This window comes from Penicillium argentinense, assembly GCF_028826775.1.
Source record: "Penicillium argentinense strain IBT 30761 chromosome Unknown utg000002l_segment0_segment0, whole genome shotgun sequence".
Classification (NCBI taxonomy): Eukaryota; Fungi; Ascomycota; class Eurotiomycetes; order Eurotiales; family Aspergillaceae; genus Penicillium; species Penicillium argentinense.
In genome coordinates, this window is record NW_026622661.1 from 379,389 (window position 1) to 403,751 (window position 24,363).

The 24,363-nt window shown below is 51.2% G+C and overlaps 8 protein-coding genes across 8 annotated transcripts; 6 read left to right on the plus strand and 2 right to left on the minus strand.

Annotated features, from left to right (window-relative positions):
• Nucleotides 1–9,673: 9,673 nt before the first annotated feature.
• N7532_001035 (ADP-ribosylglycohydrolase family protein) lies at nucleotides 9,674–10,763 on the plus strand (the record flags this gene model as incomplete). Its single annotated transcript, XM_056613529.1, has 3 exons — nucleotides 9,674–9,825; nucleotides 9,880–10,304; nucleotides 10,372–10,763. The coding sequence occupies 3 exons, from the start codon at nucleotides 9,674–9,676 to the stop codon at nucleotides 10,761–10,763; spliced, it is 969 nt and encodes a 322-aa protein (XP_056478570.1).
• A 601-nt stretch (nucleotides 10,764–11,364) lies between these two features.
• pfy1 (profilin) lies at nucleotides 11,365–12,032 on the plus strand (the record flags this gene model as incomplete). Its single annotated transcript, XM_056613530.1, has 5 exons — nucleotides 11,365–11,392; nucleotides 11,455–11,470; nucleotides 11,529–11,613; nucleotides 11,684–11,818; nucleotides 11,901–12,032. The coding sequence occupies 5 exons, from the start codon at nucleotides 11,365–11,367 to the stop codon at nucleotides 12,030–12,032; spliced, it is 396 nt and encodes a 131-aa protein (XP_056478571.1).
• Nucleotides 12,033–12,601: 569 nt separating this feature from the next.
• N7532_001037 (uncharacterized protein) lies at nucleotides 12,602–13,280 on the minus strand (the record flags this gene model as incomplete). The annotated part of the gene is made up of 4 exons (XM_056613531.1): nucleotides 12,602–12,898; nucleotides 12,951–12,966; nucleotides 13,023–13,071; nucleotides 13,250–13,280. 4 exons carry the CDS (start codon nucleotides 13,278–13,280, stop codon nucleotides 12,602–12,604), a joined length of 393 nt encoding a protein of 130 aa, XP_056478572.1.
• Nucleotides 13,281–14,077: 797 nt separating this feature from the next.
• Nucleotides 14,078–14,644, minus strand: N7532_001038 (uncharacterized protein; the record flags this gene model as incomplete). The annotated part of the gene is made up of 1 exon (XM_056613532.1): nucleotides 14,078–14,644. One exon carries the CDS (start codon nucleotides 14,642–14,644, stop codon nucleotides 14,078–14,080), a length of 567 nt encoding a protein of 188 aa, XP_056478573.1.
• A 418-nt stretch (nucleotides 14,645–15,062) lies between these two features.
• Nucleotides 15,063–15,524, plus strand: N7532_001039 (DASH complex subunit DAD4; the record flags this gene model as incomplete). The annotated part of the gene is made up of 5 exons (XM_056613533.1): nucleotides 15,063–15,065; nucleotides 15,131–15,187; nucleotides 15,248–15,292; nucleotides 15,342–15,426; nucleotides 15,496–15,524. 5 exons carry the CDS (start codon nucleotides 15,063–15,065, stop codon nucleotides 15,522–15,524), a joined length of 219 nt encoding a protein of 72 aa, XP_056478574.1.
• Nucleotides 15,525–15,887: 363 nt separating this feature from the next.
• N7532_001040 (actin-related protein ARP5) lies at nucleotides 15,888–18,330 on the plus strand (the record flags this gene model as incomplete). Its single annotated transcript, XM_056613534.1, has 4 exons — nucleotides 15,888–16,083; nucleotides 16,186–16,467; nucleotides 16,528–18,242; nucleotides 18,301–18,330. 4 exons carry the CDS (start codon nucleotides 15,888–15,890, stop codon nucleotides 18,328–18,330), a joined length of 2,223 nt encoding a protein of 740 aa, XP_056478575.1.
• A 1,750-nt stretch (nucleotides 18,331–20,080) lies between these two features.
• Nucleotides 20,081–20,770, plus strand: N7532_001041 (MARVEL domain-containing protein; the record flags this gene model as incomplete). Its single annotated transcript, XM_056613535.1, has 4 exons — nucleotides 20,081–20,227; nucleotides 20,275–20,378; nucleotides 20,444–20,566; nucleotides 20,617–20,770. 4 exons carry the CDS (start codon nucleotides 20,081–20,083, stop codon nucleotides 20,768–20,770), a joined length of 528 nt encoding a protein of 175 aa, XP_056478576.1.
• Nucleotides 20,771–21,585: 815 nt separating this feature from the next.
• N7532_001042 (uncharacterized protein) lies at nucleotides 21,586–22,420 on the plus strand (the record flags this gene model as incomplete). Its single annotated transcript, XM_056613536.1, has 2 exons — nucleotides 21,586–21,667; nucleotides 21,729–22,420. The coding sequence occupies 2 exons, from the start codon at nucleotides 21,586–21,588 to the stop codon at nucleotides 22,418–22,420; spliced, it is 774 nt and encodes a 257-aa protein (XP_056478577.1).
• Nucleotides 22,421–24,363: the final 1,943 nt, after the last annotated feature.

The following is a 24,363-nucleotide window of genomic DNA, read 5'->3' on the forward strand; positions in this document are numbered from 1 at the left end:
ATGACTATTCCCAGTACATATATTGAAAATGGCGCGCAAAAGCCATTGTGCCCTTGCGTTGCACTTTGTTTGAGTGCCGAGTGTAAATGAGATGGTGTCCTCATCACCTGTGGAGAGTAGCAGACCTATAGTGGACGAGACACATGGACAGTGTTAACGCCTGTCATAGTCTAAGACGCCTTTGCCCTTGGTCGGAAAGGGAAGTAGATGACAACAGTCATCTGCATACAGCTCCAAAGACCTCGGTAAATGACCATCCCGTGGATACATGTCGAAGACAACGCTGAATATGCATCACCACCTAGCGTTCCGCTTTTACCTGTGCGAAGTATGAGTGATCTGGTGTCCTCTTCAAGACATCCCATGTAATGTTGCAGAGATTCTATAGATGAGAACACATTGGCAGTGTACCACCCCTCGAGATCTGTCCTCAGTCTTGGTCTGTCGGAAGAAAGCAGTCAACCGATAATTGTCCGCATACGGCTTCCCAGACCGTGTTATAACACTGCACTGGCCATACATCTTAGCCACTGAGCAGGACATCTTCTGATAAGACAACGTATGTCAGTTTCAGTACGAATGGGCAGAACTCATTGAAAAGAAGTCGCCGGAGTGTGGCGGGGGCGATCAAGGGTAGACGTCTGGGCCTCGTGTAGATCCAACCTTATGTTTCGTTGCTTTTGGTGTTAAGAAGTAGGTAGACAACGGACAGTAAGACAGTAACCAGTGTACGGCTTCTCAAACCGTGGTAAGACCATCCAGTGGTCGTATATCCAAACCCGTGATCAGGACATCCTCCGGTAAGACATTTTTATACCAGTATCAGACATCAGTGAGCTTGTGAGCAGTCAAGGAAATCGTGAACTGTAATGTGGAAGGCTTAATATGATTTTCAACGAATGAACCTCTCGTAGTCTCCACCTTAACGCCTGCCTGCTTCCAATATATGTAGCAATCAAAGACATACGGCATGGGGTACGCAAACCACTCCCCGGGAACTGCCTAAGTCAGCTCCGAGGGTTGCATGGGTACGCCGTTGTCTCCGGATCAGGGCCATTGCCACAAACACCAAGCATCATATTAAACGACGGTGTCGGGAAAATGTCGGGGAAAGGGGGATGGGGAGGCGGAGGAGGGAATTGTAAACTGGTACTCTGTCCAGAGGCGTATGAAAAATGTCGAAGTCGGTTGCAGAGAAAACACACAGATGTTTGTGTAGACCCCACCATTTCGCCTACTTTCGTTCTAGGTATCAGTCAGCACATGCACGGCGTTGGATGTTGCTGTATGGTCTAAGCCTTGAGAGCTGTGCCGGAATGCGCTGGTAGTAACCGCAATTGGATTGCTCCGCATCTAGATTCGGGCTTGACGCTAGTAGGAGCATCAGGTTTGAGGTTGGTAGAATCGAGTCAGTAATCGCTCCTGGACATCCAGCTATATCGAAAACTGCCCTACAGTGTAAACGCATGGACTTTGTCCAAACACCCCGCTAGCTTTCTTTCGCTCTTGGCAGGCACTCTGTGCTACCGGACACCAAATGCCTGTTGGGCTCCTCGTCCAGCTTCAATGACAGCACCGTTGATCAACACGATGGATTTCGGCTGTGAAATACGATATCAGTATTAGTCATTGGAACCCATACCTAGGCACCAGGGTAATATTGCAGACTTCTCATATGTCAACACGTAGAATGCGTCTTGACATGACGAGTGGGAGTCTGCTTTTGCTCTTGGTACTATTGTAATAGCGATCGGCAATTGGTGTGTGCCGAGCCCTGCAGAGAAGTACCGTTGATGCTGATCATCTCATATGACAATGTCTCATGTCGGTACCAGCTATCTGGTGGACAGGCATACCTTGTAATGTGGTAGAGAGTGCTGAGTATCACCACATCAGCAGCGTAGACGCCGTAGTAACCTGCTTTGTGTCCCGGGCAGGTTGTAATCTCTCTTGCGCGGTCGCGATGTAGTAAGAAATGGTAAATTGGCCTTGTAAAAATCAGGAAGTAGTTAGTCAAGACAGGCAGCACATGCGTCAGCAGGGAGGATCTGGTGAAATCTGGCAGAAGCTATGTGGGGTGTCGCAGAGTAGAGAGGAGTAAACACACAGTCAGCGTAAACACCACGAAGACTCTGCTTTTGATCTTGGTATCAAGAAGTAGGCAGATGAGTGAAATCTATCCACATACGGCTTCCCATACCGTAGGACGCCTGCCTGCATCATGAATAGGCACAGGACATCCGAGATCGACATGAACTGCGAAAGCGAAAGAGGACTGGTATTATTTCGATAACACAATATCGAATGTAGCAGGGTAGTATCAGTATAAGCACATTATCTGTGTAAATACCTTCTTCGTCTGCATTCACTCTTGGTACTGGAAATGAAGCCCGCGGCAATCGCGTGCGCTCGGTTTCACGTACCGTCGAGGGGTGCGCGGTGAGATGGAGCATTTTGAATGACTGACACCAGTACAAAAAGCATACTGAGTGATGATCAGTAATTGATTTCAATGATTGATTTCATTTCAAAGCCGCTGGTCGAAAGTAGACGGCCTGTCACAAGTAAATATGTGATCCTCACATCAACCCACAGTGGTGTTGAAAAGACCACGGAGGATCGCAAAGCAAGCGTGTACAGCAGCTCGAACAATCGAAGGCCAACCTGCTGCTGCCACTAGTCAGTAATGTCTCAGAAATTCCAGCAAGCATATTATCTGATGCTCTTTCCTATGGTGCGACGTCCTCATATGGACACCATATCAAATGTCGCAGCTCGGACTCCCTGCAAACACATTGGCGGTGTAAAAGGCTTGTGAAACTGCTTTTTTCGTAGGCCATAAGAAGTATGAAGTTGACTGTTAGTCATCTACATGTGTTCAACGCCCGTCAAGTATCGATTTCCTGTAGAAGTTTGTTAGTACGTGAGCCAGACATGTCTCATGGCTTCACATCCGAGTCTCGCCTCGGCGGTAAAGTTTCCATATTGCAAAAAGAGATTTTTAAGTGTCGCAGCTTGTAATAACTTCTAATCGCGTAGACTTTGTGCTGTAGAGCTACGCTCAAGTGCATTTTTTTCTCTTCTTAGTCTCGGAAAGGAAACAGAGGACCGAAAGTCACCTGTATCCGAGGATTCCGGCCGCGATGCACGGTCTCGGAAATATCAAGCATGGAATAGGGCAAGGAGGGAAGGGAAAAGAGAGAGGGAAGGGGGAGATGATGTTGCAGACTCCAGGAGTGTAGACACATAGACTGCATAAACACCAGCATGGACTGCTATTGATATTGGTTGTAGAAGGAAGCAGATGACCGAAAGCCAATTGCGTACGGCTTCGCTTCCAGAACTTCAGGCATCAGTTTCCTGTTGCAATCTGTTAGCAGTGTGACGAAGGCATATCTCCTGGCATCGACTCAGGAGCCCGCATGAGTGATATAGCCCACATATCGTAAGGGAAGATTCTTGAGTGTTGCAGCTTGTGAAAACTTGTGAGAACTTGTAAACACATAGCCTTTGATACACGCATAACCGAGTGGATCGTAAGATCGTCATTTCCCAAAGTATCGTCTGCCGCCACATCGGCTTTGCTGTAGCTGGAAAATCCAGCAAGTATGGAGAAAGACAAAGCATGTGGATCGTAAAACAAAAGGAAGGGAGACAGTGACACTTGTATGGCTGATGAGTCCTAAAATTCCCGTGAGTTTCAGATGGCGTCTGATCGATCTGGAAGCTGTCGATGCTGTGTAGGATAACGCAAGGAGCGGCGGTATACCGTAAGAAAGCCTAATAATGTGATCAATAATTGAATCCTGAAGGACCAAAACGTTCGGAAACACCACCGCTAGAGTACAGTTCATAGCGAATGCGAGACGCAAATTGCAATTGCATAGGGCGGGTGGACACACTTCCACACTTTCTTCGTCATTGAGGGCATTTACGGCCCTCCCACGTTCTTGCGGCAATCCATCGTTGCTCAATGGTGCATTGATATCGAAGTCTCCCTGTTTGTCGGAGCTCGAAGCCCGGCCCTCACCTGTGGTTGCGGGCAATGCATTGTCGACAGATGGAACATCGTCACTGTTGGCCCAACCACCACCCGCCGGGAGATATTTTGCATTTGTCACTCAGTTGACATTGTAACGTCGATTGCGGTTAAACATCGATCTAATGATGATATAGATTGTAATGCGGCTCGCGCTTCGCTGTCGTTAGGGCATTTGTCAATTACGTCGTATCGATCGAAAAAAAGTCGAATGTTTCTGTGGTCCCCAAGCCCACCCACCCCGAACTGCAAAGTTCGGGGTAACCACAGTCCAAATCCACCTGTAAAACGTTATGTTTATGTTCGTATCGTCATAGTAGGACGTACAGTGAGATCCCCACCCACCCACTCAGAACGTGCATTGCATTTTTCAGGTTGTCCAGCGGCAGTGTATAAAAATAATTTTTTTCGTTGTGTTGAATATCAACATCGAATCCATCGGGTTAGTATGTGCCTGGGGCCTAACTCACAGCCGCGCCAGGACTTTGGGGAGGAAATTTGGGTTATCGGCACCAATCTTGTTGATCCTTGTCCTCGAATATCGAGTTGTCGAATATCGGGTCGTCAGATTATTTGAAAAAGGTCGAATGTCGATGTGGTCCCTCTAACCCGCCCACCCCAGGTATAATACCCAGAGCACCACAGTGTCGAACTGTAAGCCGTTACATGCGCATTGTCATAGTGGGACGTTGAATTTCCGGGGAATTGGGGATATTGAATATACCAGATACCCGCCCACCCTCTCCGGCCATTTATTGCCTGGCTCGGGCTGTTGAATCGCCTGCAGAGAGTTGAATTGGTGTAGTGGAGGTCGGATTCGGAGAATGAAGATCGTGTTCGGGGTGTCAAAAGCCGAATTCTATGGGTTAGGTGCCTGGGGCCACTTAGGAGACCACTCCAGGACTTTCTTTTCAGTGAGGGTCATCGGACACAATCTTGTTGCTCCTTGCCCTCGACTATCGAATTGTCGAATGTCGGATATCGGATCTGCAACGTCGATTGTCGAATATCGTATCATCAGAATATCTGAAAAAGTCGAATGTCGATGTGGTCCCTCTAACCCGCCCACCCCAGGTATAACACCCGGAGCACCACAATGTCGATCTGTAAGCCGTTACATGCGCATTGTCATAGTGGGACGTTGAATGTCCGGGGGGCTGGGGATATTGAGTATACCAGATACCCGCCCACCCTCTCCGGCCATTATTGTTTGGCTCAGGCTGTCGATTCGCAGTCAAGCAGACTAATTGGCATAGTGGAGGTCGGATTCGGAGAATGAAGATCGTGTTCGGTGTACGGAAAATCGTGTTCGGGGTGTTGAAAATCGATTCCTAAGGGTTAGGTGCCTGGGGCCACTTAGGAGGCCACTCCAGGACTTTCTTTTCAGTGAGGGTCATCGGACACAATCTTGTTGCTCCTTGCCCTCGACTATCGAGTTGTCGAATATCGGAGCGTCAGAATATCTGAAAAAGGTCGAATATCGGTGTGGTCCCCAACCCGCCCACCCCGAGTTTAAAACTCAAGGGTTACCAGTATCGATCTGTAAGCCGTTACATGCGCATTGTCATAGTGGGACGTTAAATGCCCGGGGATTGGGGAATTGGATATACCAGATGCCCGCCCACCCACTCCGGCCATGTGTTGCATGGCTCGAGTTGTCGGATTGACTCAGTGGAGCTCTGATTCGAGGTATAGATATCGCGCTCGGTATACGGAAAATCGAAACCTATGGGTTAGTTGCCTGGGGCCACTTATGAGGCCACTCCAGGACTTCCAATCTCAATGCGGGTCATCGGACACAATCTTGTTGCTCCTTGCCCTCGACTGTCGAATTTTCGAATTCGGGATCGTCAGTGTGTCAAATTGTCGAATTGGCGGCTGAAGCAGCTATCGCAAGAGTTGATCGGAAGACTAGAATGGGAGTAAGCATCTACAATCACAAAAACGCAAATTTCCAAGGCGGGGATATCTCCAATGCTCCACAGGAAGGAATGGGTGCGGAGTACCATGAAACAAGATACACCTTGAGGGTCTAAGCACAACAAACCGAAAAACAACCGGAGCTGTTAACTATTGCAGGCTCGGAGGTGGTTGAAAGCATATCGGAAATGCAGGGCGGTGGAGGTTGAGTTGTAAAACAAGAAGATCTGGATCACCAACCGCAATACGCAATGTTAGTATGAGTTTATGCATACGTTGGGAAAGTCGATCAACACCTCACACATTTGCCTCGTCTTCAACGATCGCAATCTCAAAAGATTGAACCATTGCTCATGATCGCCCACCTGTCGCACAGGAGCGAGGCCGACACAGAGAGCAGCATGGTTGACGGTGTTGTTGACATGACTTTATGTCAAAATGCCAGGTTCCATCAATAAATGCAAAATAATTTCTGAATCTATGTATGAAAGGTGAGAATCGGTCGTCAAAAGTTATAGTCCCTCGAAGAGGGAAAGGGGTGCCATAAACCTTTGTGTGTGTCTAGACCTCATGAAGCAGGAAGACATCCTCGGTGGATGGTGCCCGACCGGGGCGGCCAAATGACCTGAGGGGCACGGGGCCCAATTAGGCAAAAAAGGAAACATAAAGAGAATGTTCCTGTATGTTGGGGCTACAATGATGCCAGGGGTTAGGAAATATGCCAGTGAAATCGCCAGATGATGGGGTGTGTGAAATATACCAAGTTGCTGTTGCCAGCCCTTCTGGCCAAAATTCCAATCGCTCCCGTCAAGAATGAGATTGACACCGTTCGGATTCGTGAATGTGCATGCTGCGGTGCATGGTGATAGTGTTTCCAGTGTGATGAGATGCGTGTTCCATGTGTAAGGCCGATGAAAGCGCGATGTAGGGGGGTATGTGTGTGTGCATTGTGATATGTGTGCATGGCGACCGTGAGGATCAGATTGTAACAACAACAGCAAGATCGGTTCCGAAGCAAGAGACTGTCCAAGGGTCAGATCGTTGTGTTCAAGATGTTCAAGAGGCATGAAGGGATATACAAGTTGTGTGAAGATGGGTGCAAGGTGTGTCAAGACATGATCAGGGACAATACTGGTGACCAACGCAAGGAAAGGATGTTGCAAGAGGGTGACAAGAGGTATAAAAGGATACAATTAAAGTGCAAAATGATGAAAGACATGTGTGATGGATGAAGGATGAAGAAAGGAAAGAAAGGAATGGTGTAGGTGTGTAGGTGGATAGGGGAGAGGGAGATGGAAGAAGTGAGGGGCAATAAGAGGGAGTGAACACACAATGTTGGGGGAGAGACACGAGTCCACAGCAGTTAAATCATGCGTCCAAGACAGCAAGACGCGTCAGGTTAACGAGTGCACACTAGAATCAGCACGAGGAGTGCGAAATCCACTCGAGTCTGCAGAAGTTCAGTGAGCAAACAAGAACACAGAGTGCGGGGATATGTGTAGAGTATACATACTTTCGTCGAGGACCTGGATGAGGAAAGGAATAATGAAGATCGACAAAGGGACATGGTGGATGGAGTGTCTGTGTGGATCGCTGTCGAGGGGGAAGTTGAGGAGGAGAATATTTGAGGAAGGAAAGTTAGAAATCGGGGGGCTATTTATATGAATTGGTCGGTGACGAGGCTGGCCTCGATCAGGGGAATTCTGCCGTTGATTGGTGAACTTGAGGACCGCGGTTAGAGGTTCTGGGAACAAAAAGCCGACCAAATTACAGTATTATTGGGAGTTGCCAGTATGGGAACTTGTGATGCCGTACGGGGGAGCTGAGATGCCGACCCTGTTTCTCATTCAAGCTACACGAAAACACTGTGAGAATTTACCACAGCAGTGTATTAAGAGCAGTAAAGAGTGTATTTTTATTTGTATAGACTACGAGTATATGATATCCAAGTTTTGAGCGTCTAGGAGTCGGGATCGATGTGTACAAGGTGCTGGATGGTGCGAGTCCAAACCCATTAATACCGGGCACAAATACAAATCATACAGGTTGAATCTGGACCACGTATAAAATTGCTGGGCATTACGACAGGTGCCTGCTCGCCGCATTGTGGGGACTAGGGCAAACTGAGGCAGGGTGCAGACAGTGAAGAAAATCCCGTCCGCGCGTGTATACCTGCCCAGGCCAGCAGCCCACGTTGATTTCACGGTGATCCTCTCCCCTCCACGTCTCTAGTCAATACCAAAAGTAAATATAACCATTCATAGATTATTGAAGAAGCATTTTGCGAAAGGAATAGTTGAACAAGCCAAGTGTCGTTGATCTACAACCGTAAACTTCGACTCCACGTGGAACTGGGCAAAGTACCTGATAGAGTTGGTAGAGTTACGGGCTAAGAACTCTTTACACTTAATAGAGTTAAACTATAGAATAGAGGTTTATTTTTGTGTTAGCTCTGTGAGTTTTAGAGCGTAAAAACCAGAAAGAAAACCAGCAAATTTGTATGCAGACCCGATATAAGCTGCGAATGACTGGCGCAAGGATCGGCACTAGACCCAGTGCTAGGATCTTTACACAAGCCAACCAGAGGTGACAGAGGGCCCAGGGTCGACATGAAGACGAGAATCAGCGCTTTCTAATCCTTGATCGATATACACTAAAGTTATCCCGCGTGAATCCAGCTGCTGACGGCCGTTGATGCGGGTGTTGCGGCCGGTAGCACCCGAAATCGGGTGCCGGTCGCGTCAGTTCAACGCCTTTCTGTTCAATGCACCCGCTCCAAAAAAACACCGACAACCCCAACTTTACGGTTGAATTATCCCTCATCAATTTAAGAATTGGACTCTACTGACAAAGCGCTTGTCTCTGATACCAGTTCCGAGTCCCAAGCGCCGTTTTCGACCTGTTCGCCTCCCGTTCGTCGACCCACACGAGACTCGGACGTCTTCCCACGATCCCTCGAGCCCATTCATCACGAGTTAAGGAGTTCGCATCCTCATTCTTCGCGTCTACAGACGTCTGACCAGTCCTGGTCAAACAAACCATACCCTGGCTGCCGTGGTACGTGAAAGGTGCCGGTTTCCAGGCAGGGCTTGGGATGAACGCTGCCATTGCCCTTCACAGCAAACTGCTCGTCCATCAACAGGCCCTGCAGTCATCCATCACCTGCCTCTGAACTAATAGGGTCTTTGTTCACGGTCCTGCTCAGAAATTCGCTGTTGCCGGTCCTTTTCGTGCTTGGTGCTCCTCTACAGATCGGCCCTGGTGCCGAACTACGAACTCCTACGCACCAGGATTCACACACGAAACAACAGCCGAGATCCGGCATTCTTGCACTATCCTAGTGGCTCGAAGTCCAGATATACCAAGAGTGGAGTTATGGAAGTCCGCTGAGCCATGGATACGGTTGTGGATACAGCGGCTCTGTCCACCCATTCAGCGCCTCTGGCAGGACACATGCAGCAGCCCTGCAGGGCAGACTGACGATCCGCAGAGCCTCGAGTACAGATCTCGCATGGATCCCCAGTCGTCCTTGTCTGACACGAAGGCGCTGTGCGACATTAGCGACTGTTGGGACACCTGCAGGGCTGAGCCGCAACGGATCTGGCAGGGCGAACCCGTATTGGGCGCCCGATCTACGCTAGCGCATTCCCTCAGCCACTTTATTCCGATGTCGAGTCTCACGGCCCTACGATCACAGTCCGCACAGCAACAAGCATGGCTGTTTCGCTGAAATCGCGGTGCCTCGGGGCTATCTGGGGTACCTGTGTTGCGGACGCCCTAGGGGGACCAGTCCAGTTCCAGGAACCGGGTACTTTCGAGCAGATTAAGGAGCTCGAATTTGTCAGTCCGTTTAGGAAGCCTGCTGGGTACGTTGCAGTGTTGATTTGGGGGTAGAAGATTTGATATCCTAACAGACTCAGATCCTACTCCGACGATGGATCCATGACTCTCGCCCTGGCGCAGTCAATCGTGGACACAGACGGAAAATACAACCACGCCCTCTCAATTAAGTATTATGTCCAGTGGATCGAGACAGGTCGATTCAGCACAACAGACAAAGCCTGGGACGTGGGCGGCTCAACGCGAAGATCACTCAAGGTCTGGAAGCAGCAGGGTGTCGACAATCTCCAGGGCACACAAGAGAAGGTCAACTCCCAGCTGAACAGGGACGAGTTCTCAGGGAACGGCAGCTTAATGCGAATCGCCCCAATCGGCGTGGCGTTCTGGAAAGATCCCGAGTATGCACGCAAAGTCGCCAGAGCCCAGAGCACCATCACACACCCAGCACTAGCCTGTCCAGAAGCCTGTGACGCGTTTACAGAGTTAATTTGTCGCGCGATGAGGGGTGCGTCCTGCGTTTTGTTCTTAGTTCGCCGCTCCTTTCAGACTAAGACAAGCTAACATCCCACTAGGACAAACCAAGGAGCAGCTCTGCACGGCGTTTTCCCGAATGAAATTCACGCATCCCGCCCTGAAAAACCGTATGGCAAATTACGTTACCATCAAGGATTGGAAGGCGAAGACCGCTGGGCATATAACTAGTTCGGGGTGGGTGGTTCATACCCTGGAGGTGGCCCTTTGGGGGTTCTTCAGGTATGACAGCTGGGAGAAGGGTGCTCTGGCTGTTGTGAATCGTGGTGGAGATTCGGATACGGCGGGTGCTGTTTATGGAGCTCTCGCGGGTGTATTTTATGGCGTGGATTCTATTCCACAGAGGTGGGTTGATGGGATGCAGAATGCGAAGCTGATTTATGAGACTGCGAGGTTGTTTAGTGAGGCTGTGATTGCAAATGAAAGTGGATGAAGTAGTGGACAGGGGTGTTCAAGAATTTTTACGAGACCAAGCTATTTTATTGCATGTGTTTTGCGCGTTTTGTGATTGTATCACGACATATATACTTGTAGTCGGACTGCTGAGTACGTAGTACTTGTGCTGGATTGATCTTCTCCCGGACTTCCCCTTCAGGTTGCCGAGGTCCAATACACCTGCTTCAGCCTGATTTTGACAGCAGTCCCTCGCATCAAAGGAGCAGCTGGAAGTTTCAGCCACCAGTTAGTGGTGCAGTGTCTGCGATCTGCCAGGCACATAGCTGTTGCTAGCTAAGACAGCTCAGCAACGCGTGACCAGATCTGCAGCTGCGGATTTGGACATCTTCACACCTTTTTTCAGATTGTTGCAGCTTCAGTAAAGAAAAGCATTCTCTCTTTCTTCCATAGTCCAGTTTTATATCCGCTAATCGCCGTGGTTGGGATGCTGTGACAGTCAAGGGCGTCTCACCGCACGATCGACGGCGGGGTCTTATTTACCGCCAACGCAGCCCCCCACTTGCACCTTCGCCTCCCACACTTCACGAGATTCCCTCTTCCTCCTCTCTTCTCTCCCACCTTTCCACAACTCTTCCACCATGGGCGCACACTCAGCTATCTGGCAAGGTCAGTATACCCCTTCCCGCAGCTCTCTCTTCTGTCTCCGCTGACTCCGCTGACTCCCGCAGGCTACGTCGACTCCAGGTACATCTACTCCGCCCCCATCGTCACCGTTGAGGTACGGGAATGCTAACAAGAACAGCCTGATGGGCTCGGGTCAATTCGACAAGGCCGGTATCCTCGCCGCCGACTTCTCCGGACTGGAGGCTCAGTCCCCGGGCTTCGAGGTACGTGACTCAGGAGCTCAGGAGCAACCAAACACCGTTGAACACGGTCGCTAACATTGACCGCGAATAGCTCTCCCAAGAGGACATCAACTCCCTGGCCTCGGCCTTTACCTCGCCCGACAATGCCTTCGCCAACGGCTTCTCCATCGGCGGCGAGAAATTCGTCACCATCAAGGCTGACCCCCGCAGCCTGTACGGCAAGAAGGTGCGCTGGACCCGCCGAGCATCGCGCTCGGAAAAGCACGGGCATTCAAGAAACTGGCTTGACTAACAAGTCTGCAATACAGGGCAAGACCGGCGCCATTGTCGTCCGCGCCACCGCCTGCACAATGATCGCTCACCACGGTGAGGGCGCCCAAACTACCAACGCCGCGACCGTCGTTGAGAACCTGGTCGACTACATCAACAACCCGAAATAAATCCCCCTGTTTGCTGAAGGGAAGGATCGGCGCAACAGAATTCGATGCGGCATGAGCTACGGCACTGCTGTTTGCGCGGGACATGGATGTAAAGGCGGAGCCAGAAGAATAAGAAATAAAGGAAGCATGGTCTCTGTGATTTGAATTTGCTTTATTCAGCCTTTTGATTCGATATGCTCGACGTGACGGAGTCCCTTCTTGCCCGGGATCTGTCTTTTTTTCAGTAGATACGTTATATGAACAGCCACCCCTACCTTGGTGGTGACGTGCTCTTCGCAAGGTCTGATGTTTTCACAGAGTCGTGGAGTCTATTGCTCATTACCTAGTATGTATAAGGAAACTAATAATCCAGGCATACCTGAGATACCCTACCACGCAACGCCTCGACAAATGGGAATTGGATATCGCTGGATTGAATTGGTGGTCATTAGTAATTACATCAAGTCCGCCGTCATGTTTATTTGTCGTGTCCGCGTCTCCGCATCTCCAGGTGTACTGGTACCCCTGATCAACTTCGTCAAGGCCGAGTCCAGCTGGAAGAATACCGAGTCAACTACCGCAATCCTCGCTCATACAGGCAATTCAGCATTGCTGCGCCCACCAGCCAGAATCTCCATTCCGCGCTGGATGTACGGTCCGACGACGGGGATATTGCCCGCAAACTGGCCAATTGTAACGAGGAAGTCGCCGAACAGAATGAAGAGGCCATACAGCTCGATGATGAAGCCGGTCAAGGGCCAGCGGAGCAAGATGAGAATGATTCCTGCTGCGAAAGCGGCGGTACCCTTGAGTTTTTGAGGGCGTGAAAAAAAGGCGATTGTCTTTTGGACACCGATGATCAGGGTAAGGCCGATAAGGAAGAGGATCTGGATCGTGTGAGTATGCACGTTCGAGGAATGGGGAACTGAGGACTCGTACGTTGCCCATTGCGAGGCTTAAATATGGTTAGCATCTGACATTCAAGGTCTGAGGTCTGAGAGAAAGACCTACAGTGATCGATCAAAAAACATCAGGACACCTCCGAACAGGAAGAGACCACCTAAACAACGCCGGTTAGTCGTCGCGCAAACACTAAACCCTTCTCATAGAGAATGATAGTACCAGCAGAGCAAAAAACCACGCCGATCTCTGTATTTTCACTGTCAGTCTCATCCAAAGCAGGCCATGCGATGCGCTGGCACGGTAATCGCAAGGTCCATAGGAAGGGTAATACGCACTCTGATTCTCAGACAACCACATGCCAGGCATCTTTAGTAATTCGAACTTTTGGAAAAATGGAAAGTAAAGCGCAAGAGTGAGGCAGGTGGCGTCGAACGAAAAAAGGTAGCCAGCAAGACAAAAGCAGCCGCGGCGTGGCCGTAAACAGAAATTCTGCCAGTCGTCGAAGGCGGTCAGGACGGCATTTATCGAGGCTGAAAAAAGCGGAGCGGATTTCTTCCCTGCGCACATTCGGATGAAACCTACCCTAGGTATTCTCTGAATTCTACGACTCGACTCGACTACTGGAAAATAACTGCGAATCGGCATTGCACTTGCATTGGCACATAGGAATGCCGGGGAGACATTCTGCTAGATTGATTTGTCTAAGCTATGACGACCGATTCCCCATAGGCTAAGCTCTGCCTTTGTTCGCTCGCACTCCAGCTACCCCTATCCTCCGTAAAACATGATATACCAACCACAATCCATCGATGATGGACACGCCGCGACGACAGCATCCTCGATGGTGCTGTAACTGACACCTCATCCCCTGGGATGTCGGTACTAGTCGAAAGTGCTTCCTGGCGCGGGCGGAGAAAAGAACGGTCACGAATAAGCCGGAGCGCTTTCTTGAGCCTGTCTCGAGAGGGACAGGTGGGGTGGAAAGGGCTTGACTGTGTTGATCGGACATGCTACGTATCCGCATGCAAAGTTCTGTAGGAGCGAAATTAGCTCTGTTTTAAAGTATTGAAATATAATTTCCATTATATGTTCTCAAACATACCTCGTAAATATGCTCTCTGCGTATAAGACAAAGAGTCCGCGGGTGTATTTCTGCAAACCCCTTATTTTAGGACAGTATGAGCTCCCCTAGCTTCGAGATAGCTCTCCGGGACACCCTGCGCCAGTGTCCGAATAACACCAAAGATCTCCTTATTGTGATACCGCAACCGAGTCTTGGGATCCGTATACGGACCATGCAAACCCGTAACATCGCAGTAGTGACGCTGGTGCGCAGGATTCAGCGAGGGCGCCGACTCAATATTGGTGTAAGTGACCGCAGGTCCGGTAGCGTAGGTCGCACGGGCATTCTTCTCCAGAACAAGAGTCGACAGGTTCTGTGATGCTTGAGCTAGATTAGGCGCCTTGCCAGCTCCGTCCGTAGGTGTCTGGGTACCGTCTGTGGTGACGCCCGAGGTACCGAAGGGGGTGGTTGCTCCGGAGTTGGCTTGCGTGGCCATCACGGAGGCTTCTTTGCGCTGGTTCTCAGAGATTATCTGTTTGACATTTTTGTTGCGGCGCTGGGAGGGCCTCCAGTTGCGATTGCGGTAGGGCTTTGGGAGGGCGCCGAGGTCTAGGTCGTTGAGGAGCTGCAGGTGAGCTTCGTCGTTGGCGGCTGTTGCGGGAGGCATCGTGGGGTGTGGATCGAGGAGGCCCAAGGCTGGCGATTTCAGAGTATCGAAATATTCGGTGTGAAGTAGGATATAGGATGGTAGGGGTTGGTTGCCTTTACAAAGGGAGGACGGTGTCGCTTTCAACCAGAGAATTGACGGTCAAGGGCGGCACGCCGCAGTGAATTAAAGGCGGAGGTCGTTCGGCAGTGTCTTCGGCAGACTTCTCGTGAAAGGGACACCGTTTGTAATAGGAGCCAAAGTATTTATACCGAGGCCGGTATGAATTGCAGAGTTCTGACGAGTGGCGGCTCCCATGTGAGGTCGCCGTTGCCCGGATGCTGTATATTCTCACGTGACCGGGCGAACAAACCGCCCGTCGCGAGCAGGTCGAGCATCCCACGATCTACCCGTGCCGTCCTTTCCTCGATCTATCGCGATGGTATGTTTGAATACCACGGTGATGGTCTTCTGATTGTAGGAGCAACGCTGGCTGACACCCTCTAGGAGAGCCCCCATGAGCATCAGCAGTCGGTGCTGCTGTCGCGCATCATCACCAATGTGGTACGTCCAGCACCTACTTTTCTTGGATTAACCAACAGTAGCTAACTTTGTATCTTACAGGAGAAGCTTAATGAAGCTATCATGGTCATGAACAAGAGCCTCCAGGTATGTATCGAGCGTTGCGGAGGATGATGCCCACGCTAATGCCCAACAGGAGGTCAATATCCAGAACATGAACGTCGAGCTGGTTGCCCAAATGTTCAAGAACTACCAGTCGAATGTTCTCTTCCATCTTGAAGGTATGCTGGAGTGTTTCGCTCTAATATACTCTTACTGGATTGGAGCGACGTATGCTAACTGCGCAATAGCCACCGAGAACCTCAAAAATCCGACTTGATCATCCAATATTCTTTTTCGGCTACGACGAAATGCATGAATGATCTCTATTTGTCCCTCGATTTGTCCTTTTCAGACCATTATTTGTTGTGGTGTTGTAGCTGTATATCGTAGTTTGGACCGTAGCTGTACCTCTCCGCCCTCCGCTCGCCGCCTCGCCATTCAATCCGAGCCGAACTTCGCCGTTCACTCCTTTCGCAACTTTTCCGCGCTTCGCGGGCCAAACCATTCACTTCAAACAGACTTCATATATAATCAACACCCGCCTCGTCTAATCTTCTTGCCATGTCCGACTGCCAGTGACCACCCATCGACCTAACCCCAAATCCCCAAGCTCCTGGTTTCCGCGCCAGCGCAGCCCACGATGACCATCACCGGCGTCCAGACCGTCCTGCCAGGGCGCTTTGCGATCAATTCCACAGAGAAGCGCGTCGAAAAGGCCCCTCCGAAAATCTACAGCGTGTCCGACTTCCCCTTCAAGGGCTACCAGGCGCCGCAGCGTGACGGCTTCGAGCAAAGCCAGGCACACCCCGATACCAGCGCCATCGTCATTGACAATGGTATGCGACAGCCCCAGCCGCGACAGATGAAAGACTTCAGCACACTGACAACTCCTGCTTCTAGGTTCACATCTTGTCAAGGCCGGCTGGTCCTTTGAGAAGAACCCGCGCCTCGCCTTTCCCCCGTCATGAGCCGTTACCGGGAGCGCAAGCTCGCACGCCAATGCCAGTTCGTCGGATACGATGCGTACGTCGATGCGACCACTCGCGGCCAGATGAAGCCTGCTTTCGACCCCGGCTCCAGCATTGTCGGCAACTGGGACGTTATGGAGGGCGTGCTGGACTATGTCTTTATCAAGATGGGCATCAACAGCACCAGTGACAGTGTGGAGCGACCAATTATTATGACAGAGCCAATCGCTAATATGGGATACCCTCGGAAGAGTAAGTGGCAACTTATTTTCAGACCCAACCAGACGGCGCGGTACTAACGTTGAAATTTAGTGATGAACGAGATTCTCTTCGAATGCTACAATGCCCCGTCTGTCGCCTACGGTGTCGACTCGCTCTTCGCCTACCGCTACAACAAGGGAACCGACGGATTGATTGTGTCTTCCTCCAATACCTCTACCCATGTCATTCCCGTTCTGGACTCGAAACCTCTTCTCTCAAACTGCTCCCGCTTGAACTGGGGAGGCTTCAACAATGCTGAGTACCTCGCCAAGCAACTCAAGCTGAAGTATCCGACTTTCCCGGCCCGTCTTCTCGACCACCAGATTGAGGACTTGGTTCGCAACCACTGCTACGTGTCTCAAGACTACGACCGCGAGTTGAGCGGATACCTCGACTGGACCGGGCTGGAGGACCGCGATCATGTCATCCAGTACCCATTCACTGAGCACGTTGTTGTCGAGAAGAGCGAAGAAGAGCTGGCCAAGATTGCGGAGCGCAAGAAGGAGAGCGGCCGTCGACTGCAGGAACAGGCAGCCAAGATGCGTCTGGAGAAACTGGTCAAGAAGGAGCAGGAACTGGAGTACTGGAAGCAGGTCCAGGAGCGTCTTTCCTCTGAAACCAAGAAGGAAGTCCGTCGTATTCTCGAAACGGAGGACCTCAAGGATGAGAATCATCTGGAGCGCATGATCCGTGATCTTGAAAAGTCCATCAAACGCTCCCGCAATCGTGACCTGGGCATTGAGGAGGAAGAGCAACCGCAGGAAGAAATGACGTTCCCGCTTGTGGATGTCCCCGATGAGGAGCTGGATGAGGCTGGTATCAAGGAGAAGCGCCACCAGCGTCTCATGAAGTCCAACGTCGAGGCGCGAGCCCGCGCCAAGGCTGAGAAGGAACGGGAGAAGGCCCGTCGTGAAGAGGAGGAGCGCCTGGACCGGGAGAAGCGCGAGAATGACTTTGAAAACTGGATCGCCGAGCGACGAATGAACCGTCAGGCTATTCTACAAAAGATCAAGGACCAACAGCGCATGAAGGCAGATCTCGGCAACCGCAAGTCTCTTGCTAGCCAACAGCGCATGAAGACCCTCGCCAATCTTGCCTCTGACGGACCCAAGAAGCGCCGTCGCGGTGGTGACGACGATGACTTTGGTGCGAACGATGACGACTGGGGTGTCTACCGAACAGTCGCAAAGGACGAGCAGAGCGACGACGAAGAGGAAGAGGACCTCGGCGGTATGCTCAACAATCTCGAGCAGGAGCTCCTCCAATACGACCCCGAGTTCACCGAGAACCACACGCTGGCTGCCCAGTCCGACTGGACCAAGAGTCTCGTCCACGCCTTCCTCCGCGGCCCCTGGCCCTTCGACCCCGAGAGCCAGCGCGAGGCCCATCAGCTGCACCTGAATGTCGAGCGCATCCGTGTGCCCGAGGTCGTCTTCAAGCCCTCCATTGCCGGTGTCGACCAGGCCGGTCTTGTCGAGATCGCCGCTGACATTGTCAATCAGCGGTTCTCCAGCGAAGACCGCACCCGCCTCTTGAAGGATGTCTTCCTAACGGGTGGAAATACCCTTTTCACCGGCTTCGACGAACGACTCCGCAACGAACTTCGCGGATACATCCCCATCGACGCTGAACTCCGCGTGCGTCGGGCCGCTGATCCCACCCTAGACGCGTGGAAGGGCGCGGCGCAGTGGGCTTCCAATGCAGATTTCGCTCGGTCGTCTGTGTCTCGACAGGAATACTTAGAGAAGGGTAGTGAGTATATGAAGGTGAGTTTCCCCTAACATTTACACTGGCCGATCGAGCTGGGGCTGATGGGTTTTATAGGAACACGATCTGGGCAACGTTACATGGTGAACGTGGAATCCAATCTTAGGCGTACTGGAGTCCGTCGCACGGAAATAACGGCTGGTGATTGTTTTAATGGTGTTATCTAAATAAAATTCATTATATTTGTTCCTGCTATTCTCTGCCTATCTCGACTCTGTCGGTTTATTCGCTGTCCCTTGACCACAATGCCTGGTTTAAACAACATTGAAGCATCCTCCAAGTTGCAAGGAGTCCTCGCTTCGGTCCCCTACATCCTAACATTGCGGCCTCACTCCAGACAGTCCCCGTGATCTGGGCTGACCTGGGGATCCGAGACATGTTTGTTTACTGCACTTCCCCTCCTGTCAACTTCCCCACCAGCCCTGCGAAGTATACACCCCCAAGAAACAACAACTTGATCGATATTGCAAAGCCGACTACCCGAGCCCACCGGCATCTTCACCCGACGTACTTTCTCCCGGTACCACCAGACCCAGCCCGAGCTCTTGCGTCACTAGTGCTACGAGCATCGTGTCACAATACTGCAGCCACCATCATCCCACACGGCGATCGCATCGCAGCCGAACACTTCCACTTCTTCCACGCCCTCGACAAAAACAAGCAATCAAGTAGTTCTTCAGCTGTGTGTCTCACTCTAATATCAAAATGCGGCACGCTGACAAGCTTCGCGGCAGGTCCCCAAGGGATGCTCTTTCCTGTGTATCCCTTCGCAAGCCCGCCACATCGATTCGCTCGAATCCTCAGCGCCACCGTCGATCCGGTTCTGCAGGGTGACCCCCGCTATTGGGTGGCTCTGCAGGAAACCCACCTCTCATTGACCTGTTTGGGAGGTGCCGCCAAACATTCCCGTGGTGCTGTCGGGTGGTGTGATCTGTTTGCGACCATGTGATTGGCAACTGCCAGAAGGACTGTGGCGCTCTCCAACTTGAAGCTGCTAGTTAAGCTACCAAAGGTAGCATGATAGGTTCAGGGAGGCTTGCATACGACTTCTAGGCCTGTCGATTCTACGCCCTGCACTTCCGCCGCATGCCGAATGGACTCGCTGTCAGGTCCCAACGGACGCCTGGTCCCGACTCCTTTCCCAGGTTGGTTCTGGCCCCCTTGCACGAGGACATGACATGTAGATCGCACCCACGGGACACGCGAAATCAAACATGTCAACACTACTGACGAGGGGTACTTCCCAAGTCTCCATAGCATCCAGGGAAGAGCAACTACTGTACTCCCCTGGGAGCCGGCCGATCGACATCGTACAAGAAGTACATACACATCCTTCATTTCGACCAAAAGTAAACATCATGCAGTGTATCCAAGCAAGGCACAGCACTAAGAAATCGCACGGAAATCTCCCAATCCAGAAGCAGGAACCGCATGTCCTCTGTTATTTGACCGCCAACTGACTTCATGCCGGGGCCATCATGACGCATCTGGGGAAATGCGCACCCAATTATCTATCTCTCTGCTCAGTCCTTGCCGGGCTCGACCCTGGTATGTGCAGTCGGATACTTTTGACTCGGCGCTAGTCGTGTTTGTGTCTCATGGTATGGTCTGCTTGCTTTGTGCCGCTCAGGTCTGGTTCTGCAAGTCCTTGGGTTTGGGTCTAGAGATATAAAGTTGTTCCTGCTTGTCCCTGTTTGATTTCCTTTTCTCTTTCTTTTGTCGCGATATCCCGGCCTTCGAACCTTGGTAATAGGTCTTTGTCTTATATATCGACTTCTATACCCACATCTACACATACCATACCATCGGCCGATTGAATTAATCCAGCAACTCCACAATGCTCTTCTCAACAGCCGTCTCCCGCCCGCTCCAGCTGGCAACCCGCACACTGCAGTGGTCCAGCGCAGTCATTGTGATGGGCCTGACCTCATTCTTCATCAGCCGCGGACCCCACGGACAGCACATTATCTACCAGGAAGTCATCGTACGTGCCCTCGACCGCAGTTCCAACTACATTCTAACATCGCCCAGGCCGTCCTCTCCGTCGTCTTCTTCCTCCCGGCCTTCATTTCCCCCTTCCTCCCAACAGCACTGAGCAAATTCGTGCTCCTAATCGACGTCATCTTCTCCTACCTGTACGTCACAAACCATAACAACAAACTGCCAGTGGTACATTCAAAACAGAACTAACAACCCTTAGCTGGCTAACCGCTTTTATCTTTGCGGCCCAAGACTACAACCAACACTCGTGCTACTTCAACTCTCCACCCGGTGTAACGTGCGGCCGGAAGAAAGCCAACGAGTCCTTCATCTTCCTCGCCTTGTACGTCCCATCCCACATCCCACTCAATCACAGACCCTAACCTCCCCCAGCATCTTCACCTTCTTCGGCATGTTCCTCGAAGTCGCCGCCCTCTGGGCCTACCGGAAGGAGAAACGCTCGACCCCCGCCGTCGAGAAGAACGGCGGTGCCCGCCCTCCCCTCGATGCCCCGGTAGATCCTGCTGCGCCTGCTACAGCTGTTTAAGACTTTCTACGCTGCGCCGTGGGATATACAGCGTGGTCGGATGTTGTTTTCTACCTGCCAGCAGATAATCTGGACGAATGTTGCGCTGGGGTATTGGGTGTTTACCCTTTTGGTGGACGCTTTTTTGAATAGGCTGTGGCTTTGATGAGATTTTGTCGGGTGGTTTGTTTGCATATATAATGGCTTGCTAGTATGCGAATGTTGGGTGGTAATTTGGTTATCTTCTTTTGTTTAATACCGTTTTAACGATTTTAATGAATATTTTTTTCGTCTTTCTTTTTGCCTCTTGGACTTATGTGTAAGAGACGTTGCTTCAGTGACGAGAAAAGAGGAATCCTGTAGGCTATTGCAATATTGGCGGTCACGATATAAATGACATGTCATCTACGGCGGTACCCGGTTACCTTATTTCCTGACACTCAAGTTCCCTTCTGAGCTTCTTACCACTTCCCTTTCCTGCATCCCCCGATCACGACCAACCTCAAACATCAATCGTTTTTTGTTCTATACCGCTGCTCTCTACTACAAGAGCCGTGGAATAGCCCCCTCACCAGCTGAAAGCAGGATGCAGGGTCCCGGGATGGGTTACCCTGTCCGGAAATGATAGTCACGTCTTTGGACCCTGCGGCCCACGGCCAATAACAACGACAAAACATCATGTACACAGCGCCTCCATGCAGAACGTCTCGCTCAAATGAGAGCAGAGCGGCCATACCATTACCAAATGGCCCAGCTTGGCATGGCTCTTGCTTCTTTAAATACAGACCTTTCCGCAATTTCCGTGTGATCCTTCCCTTACAACGTCAACCAGCAACATGGTCCTCAAGAAGCTGTGGGACACCGCGAGCTCCCTCGCAAAGCGCGATCTAATCCCGACCATATGCTACGACTCTTGCAGTATGCGCCTTATCCCAGACCCCTATATCCCCACCAAGTGTCAGACTAACGTGCATACCAGACGATGCCACCATCCAAGTCCAGTCAACTGGCAAAACGCCCGAGCTCTGCGAACCGAACTCAAACTTCATGCAATCCTTGTCAAATTGCAAATCGTGCATCGAGAAGAACTCCAATTCCACAGACGCCGGTACGCTCGGGGATCTCGAACCACTGCTTGACTACTGCAACGAAAACTCGTCGACTAGTAACGAATCCATCGATGAGCTGAAGAGCGAACTAGCTTCCATCAGCGCAAAGATCGCCTCGCTAGGCGGTGAAATGTCTACGTCTGCAACCAACACACCAAAGACAACTCTCGCAACAACGACGTCTGGTTCGCCCGGACCGGTTACAGTGTACGCGACGGCGTCGGGACAGAAGGACACATCAAGCAGCTCGGACAGCAAGTCCCAAGCCAGCATCATTGCACCAGCCGTCGTGGTGCCTGTTGTGATAGTGGGTCTCATTATCATACTGGGATTCTTCTTCTACCGTCGTCGACGAAGTCAAAACGCCGCCCAGCTCGCTACGAATGGTCCGCCGCCTCCAGATGACAAACCGCAACTGCACGCAGATGACTTTCGCCCAGAGCTGGAGGGGACAGGCGTTAATGCCGTCCGTGAGGTTGAAATGGAGCAGCATATGCCACCGGCAGAACTCCCTGTCCGAGAAGAAGTAGCGCGAGAAATGGATGCCAACAAGCAGAGTTAACTGGCGTATATATACTGTTCGGCGTTCTTGACGACATTTGTCTTTATGACGTTGAGATCTACTTCTATACCGCAAGACAGGACCTAAAAGCCTTTCTTGAGCTGAGCTTGACACTGCAGAGGGGTCTTGACGATCTTGTCTGCTACAACTTCGCTGGCGTATCCTTTCTTCATCCCTGCTACTTCAACTTCCAAATCCCGGTCTATTTCACTCGACATCGATGCCGAAGGCAGGCTCTCAAAGAAGGAAGCCTTTTCAGAACCGACCTTTCCAACAGCGTCCGAATCGTCAAAGTCTATCCCACTTGCCAAAAACAATCCTCCTCGACTCTAGCCTGAAGATGAGCGAGTCATCTTCTAAAACTGATGCTTTAGGGGCCAAGTCACCGCACTAGGAGGCATTGTATGTGGTACTCGGCCATATTGGCATGGTGAGCGACGAAGTTACCATACCTTCATTCAAACAGGTGCGGCTAGTCAACGGATAGAGAATGATGCATTTGGTTTGTGGCTTCCACACAAAAAACAGAATGCTCTCGGTGGAAAACCTGACCGGTGAAATAGGCTTCACTGGTTCAAGGAATATGTCGACCATATTTCCACTCATATTGCCGAGGACCCTCTGATTGACAAGCCAAGTCCATATGATGAAAAGGTCGAGAGGACACAGAATTGACAGGCAAGCAAAACGCCTAGCGGGGTTCCGAGTGCGACCAGCAAATGGAAGAGCCACACTGCGCGCGGTCAACTGATAGGGTATGTTGCTCCTCGGCAGCTTGTACCCGGTGCGAGGCAAAACTTCCTCGACAAAAGAGCTGAACTGTGATGCAGAGCTTGGCTGGTCCAAGGTATTTGTCGGACGTTTTCCAGCTACAAACTGGCGATGGACTTACAGGCGATGCTTAATTGTTCGGACGCAAAGACAAACCAATCCATTGATGTGCTCGGCCATCATCGTCTTCTGTCACCCCGGGGCTTTAGGACTTAGATTTTCCCGAACGGTTCCAAGTCACGTTCCTTTTCACGAACAATTTCAGCGCCTTCGCAGCAAAATGGCCGTTCCATCGCCAAACTCCGCTAGCAGTTGCTCCAGTCGGCGGAGACAACGGTTCCTTTCCATGCGCGAGGCATCGAAGCAAGGAAGCACAATCGGCGGTGAAGAGGTGGAGAAGAATTAAAGCAATCGCAAGCCGGTTAAAAGAGGCGTGTTGAGGAGATGCTGATTTCCAGGACACATGTCCTCGTGGAATGTGATCGAGGCTTGTCCGAGGTCAGCAATAGAATTACAAGGGCCATTTTGTCCATTTCTTTCAGGGGTATTGGTCGTATATATGACCAGGTACCTCTCCTACCGCAAAGTTGGTACGTGCATGGATCATAGGCTGAAGAAATGGGAGAAGAAGGCAGGGATTGAGTAAGACGAGCGGCAGAGGACATCGTCTTAGACATTGCAAGGAGGAAAAGAAGATTGCTGTTGAAGCAACCAGCATGCAATCATCCCCATGACTCGAGCTACAGTGACAATGAGTGGAGATTTGACGCTTGATACTGCAAACCGAGAGCTGGACGTCCCTGCCACCTTGAATCTGCAATTTGATCACGACGTGTAGACCGGCACCACTTCTCTGAGTGCAAGGTGCCGACTTGTGGCCCGACGTGGTCCTGCCTGGGTTGTGTGGGAATTCCCCCAGGGGGCAGTCGGGGTCGACTCGGAGGTGCTCTGGTGCACAGGGTTCTTTGGGGTAGGGGTACGAGGTTGCTTAGTTTTGACCTACTTGTGGTCTTCTCGGCCCTGTGGTCGATATCCCAGGCAGTTGAGACCGAGTCTCCTACAAGTTTTTCAGTCGCGCCGATGTAAAAGGCTGTTGTTGCTGTTACATCTATTTATGTCCCGAGGGAGTAGGTGTAGCCAGCTGCCAGGCCTCCCAAAAGACGGGGACGTGG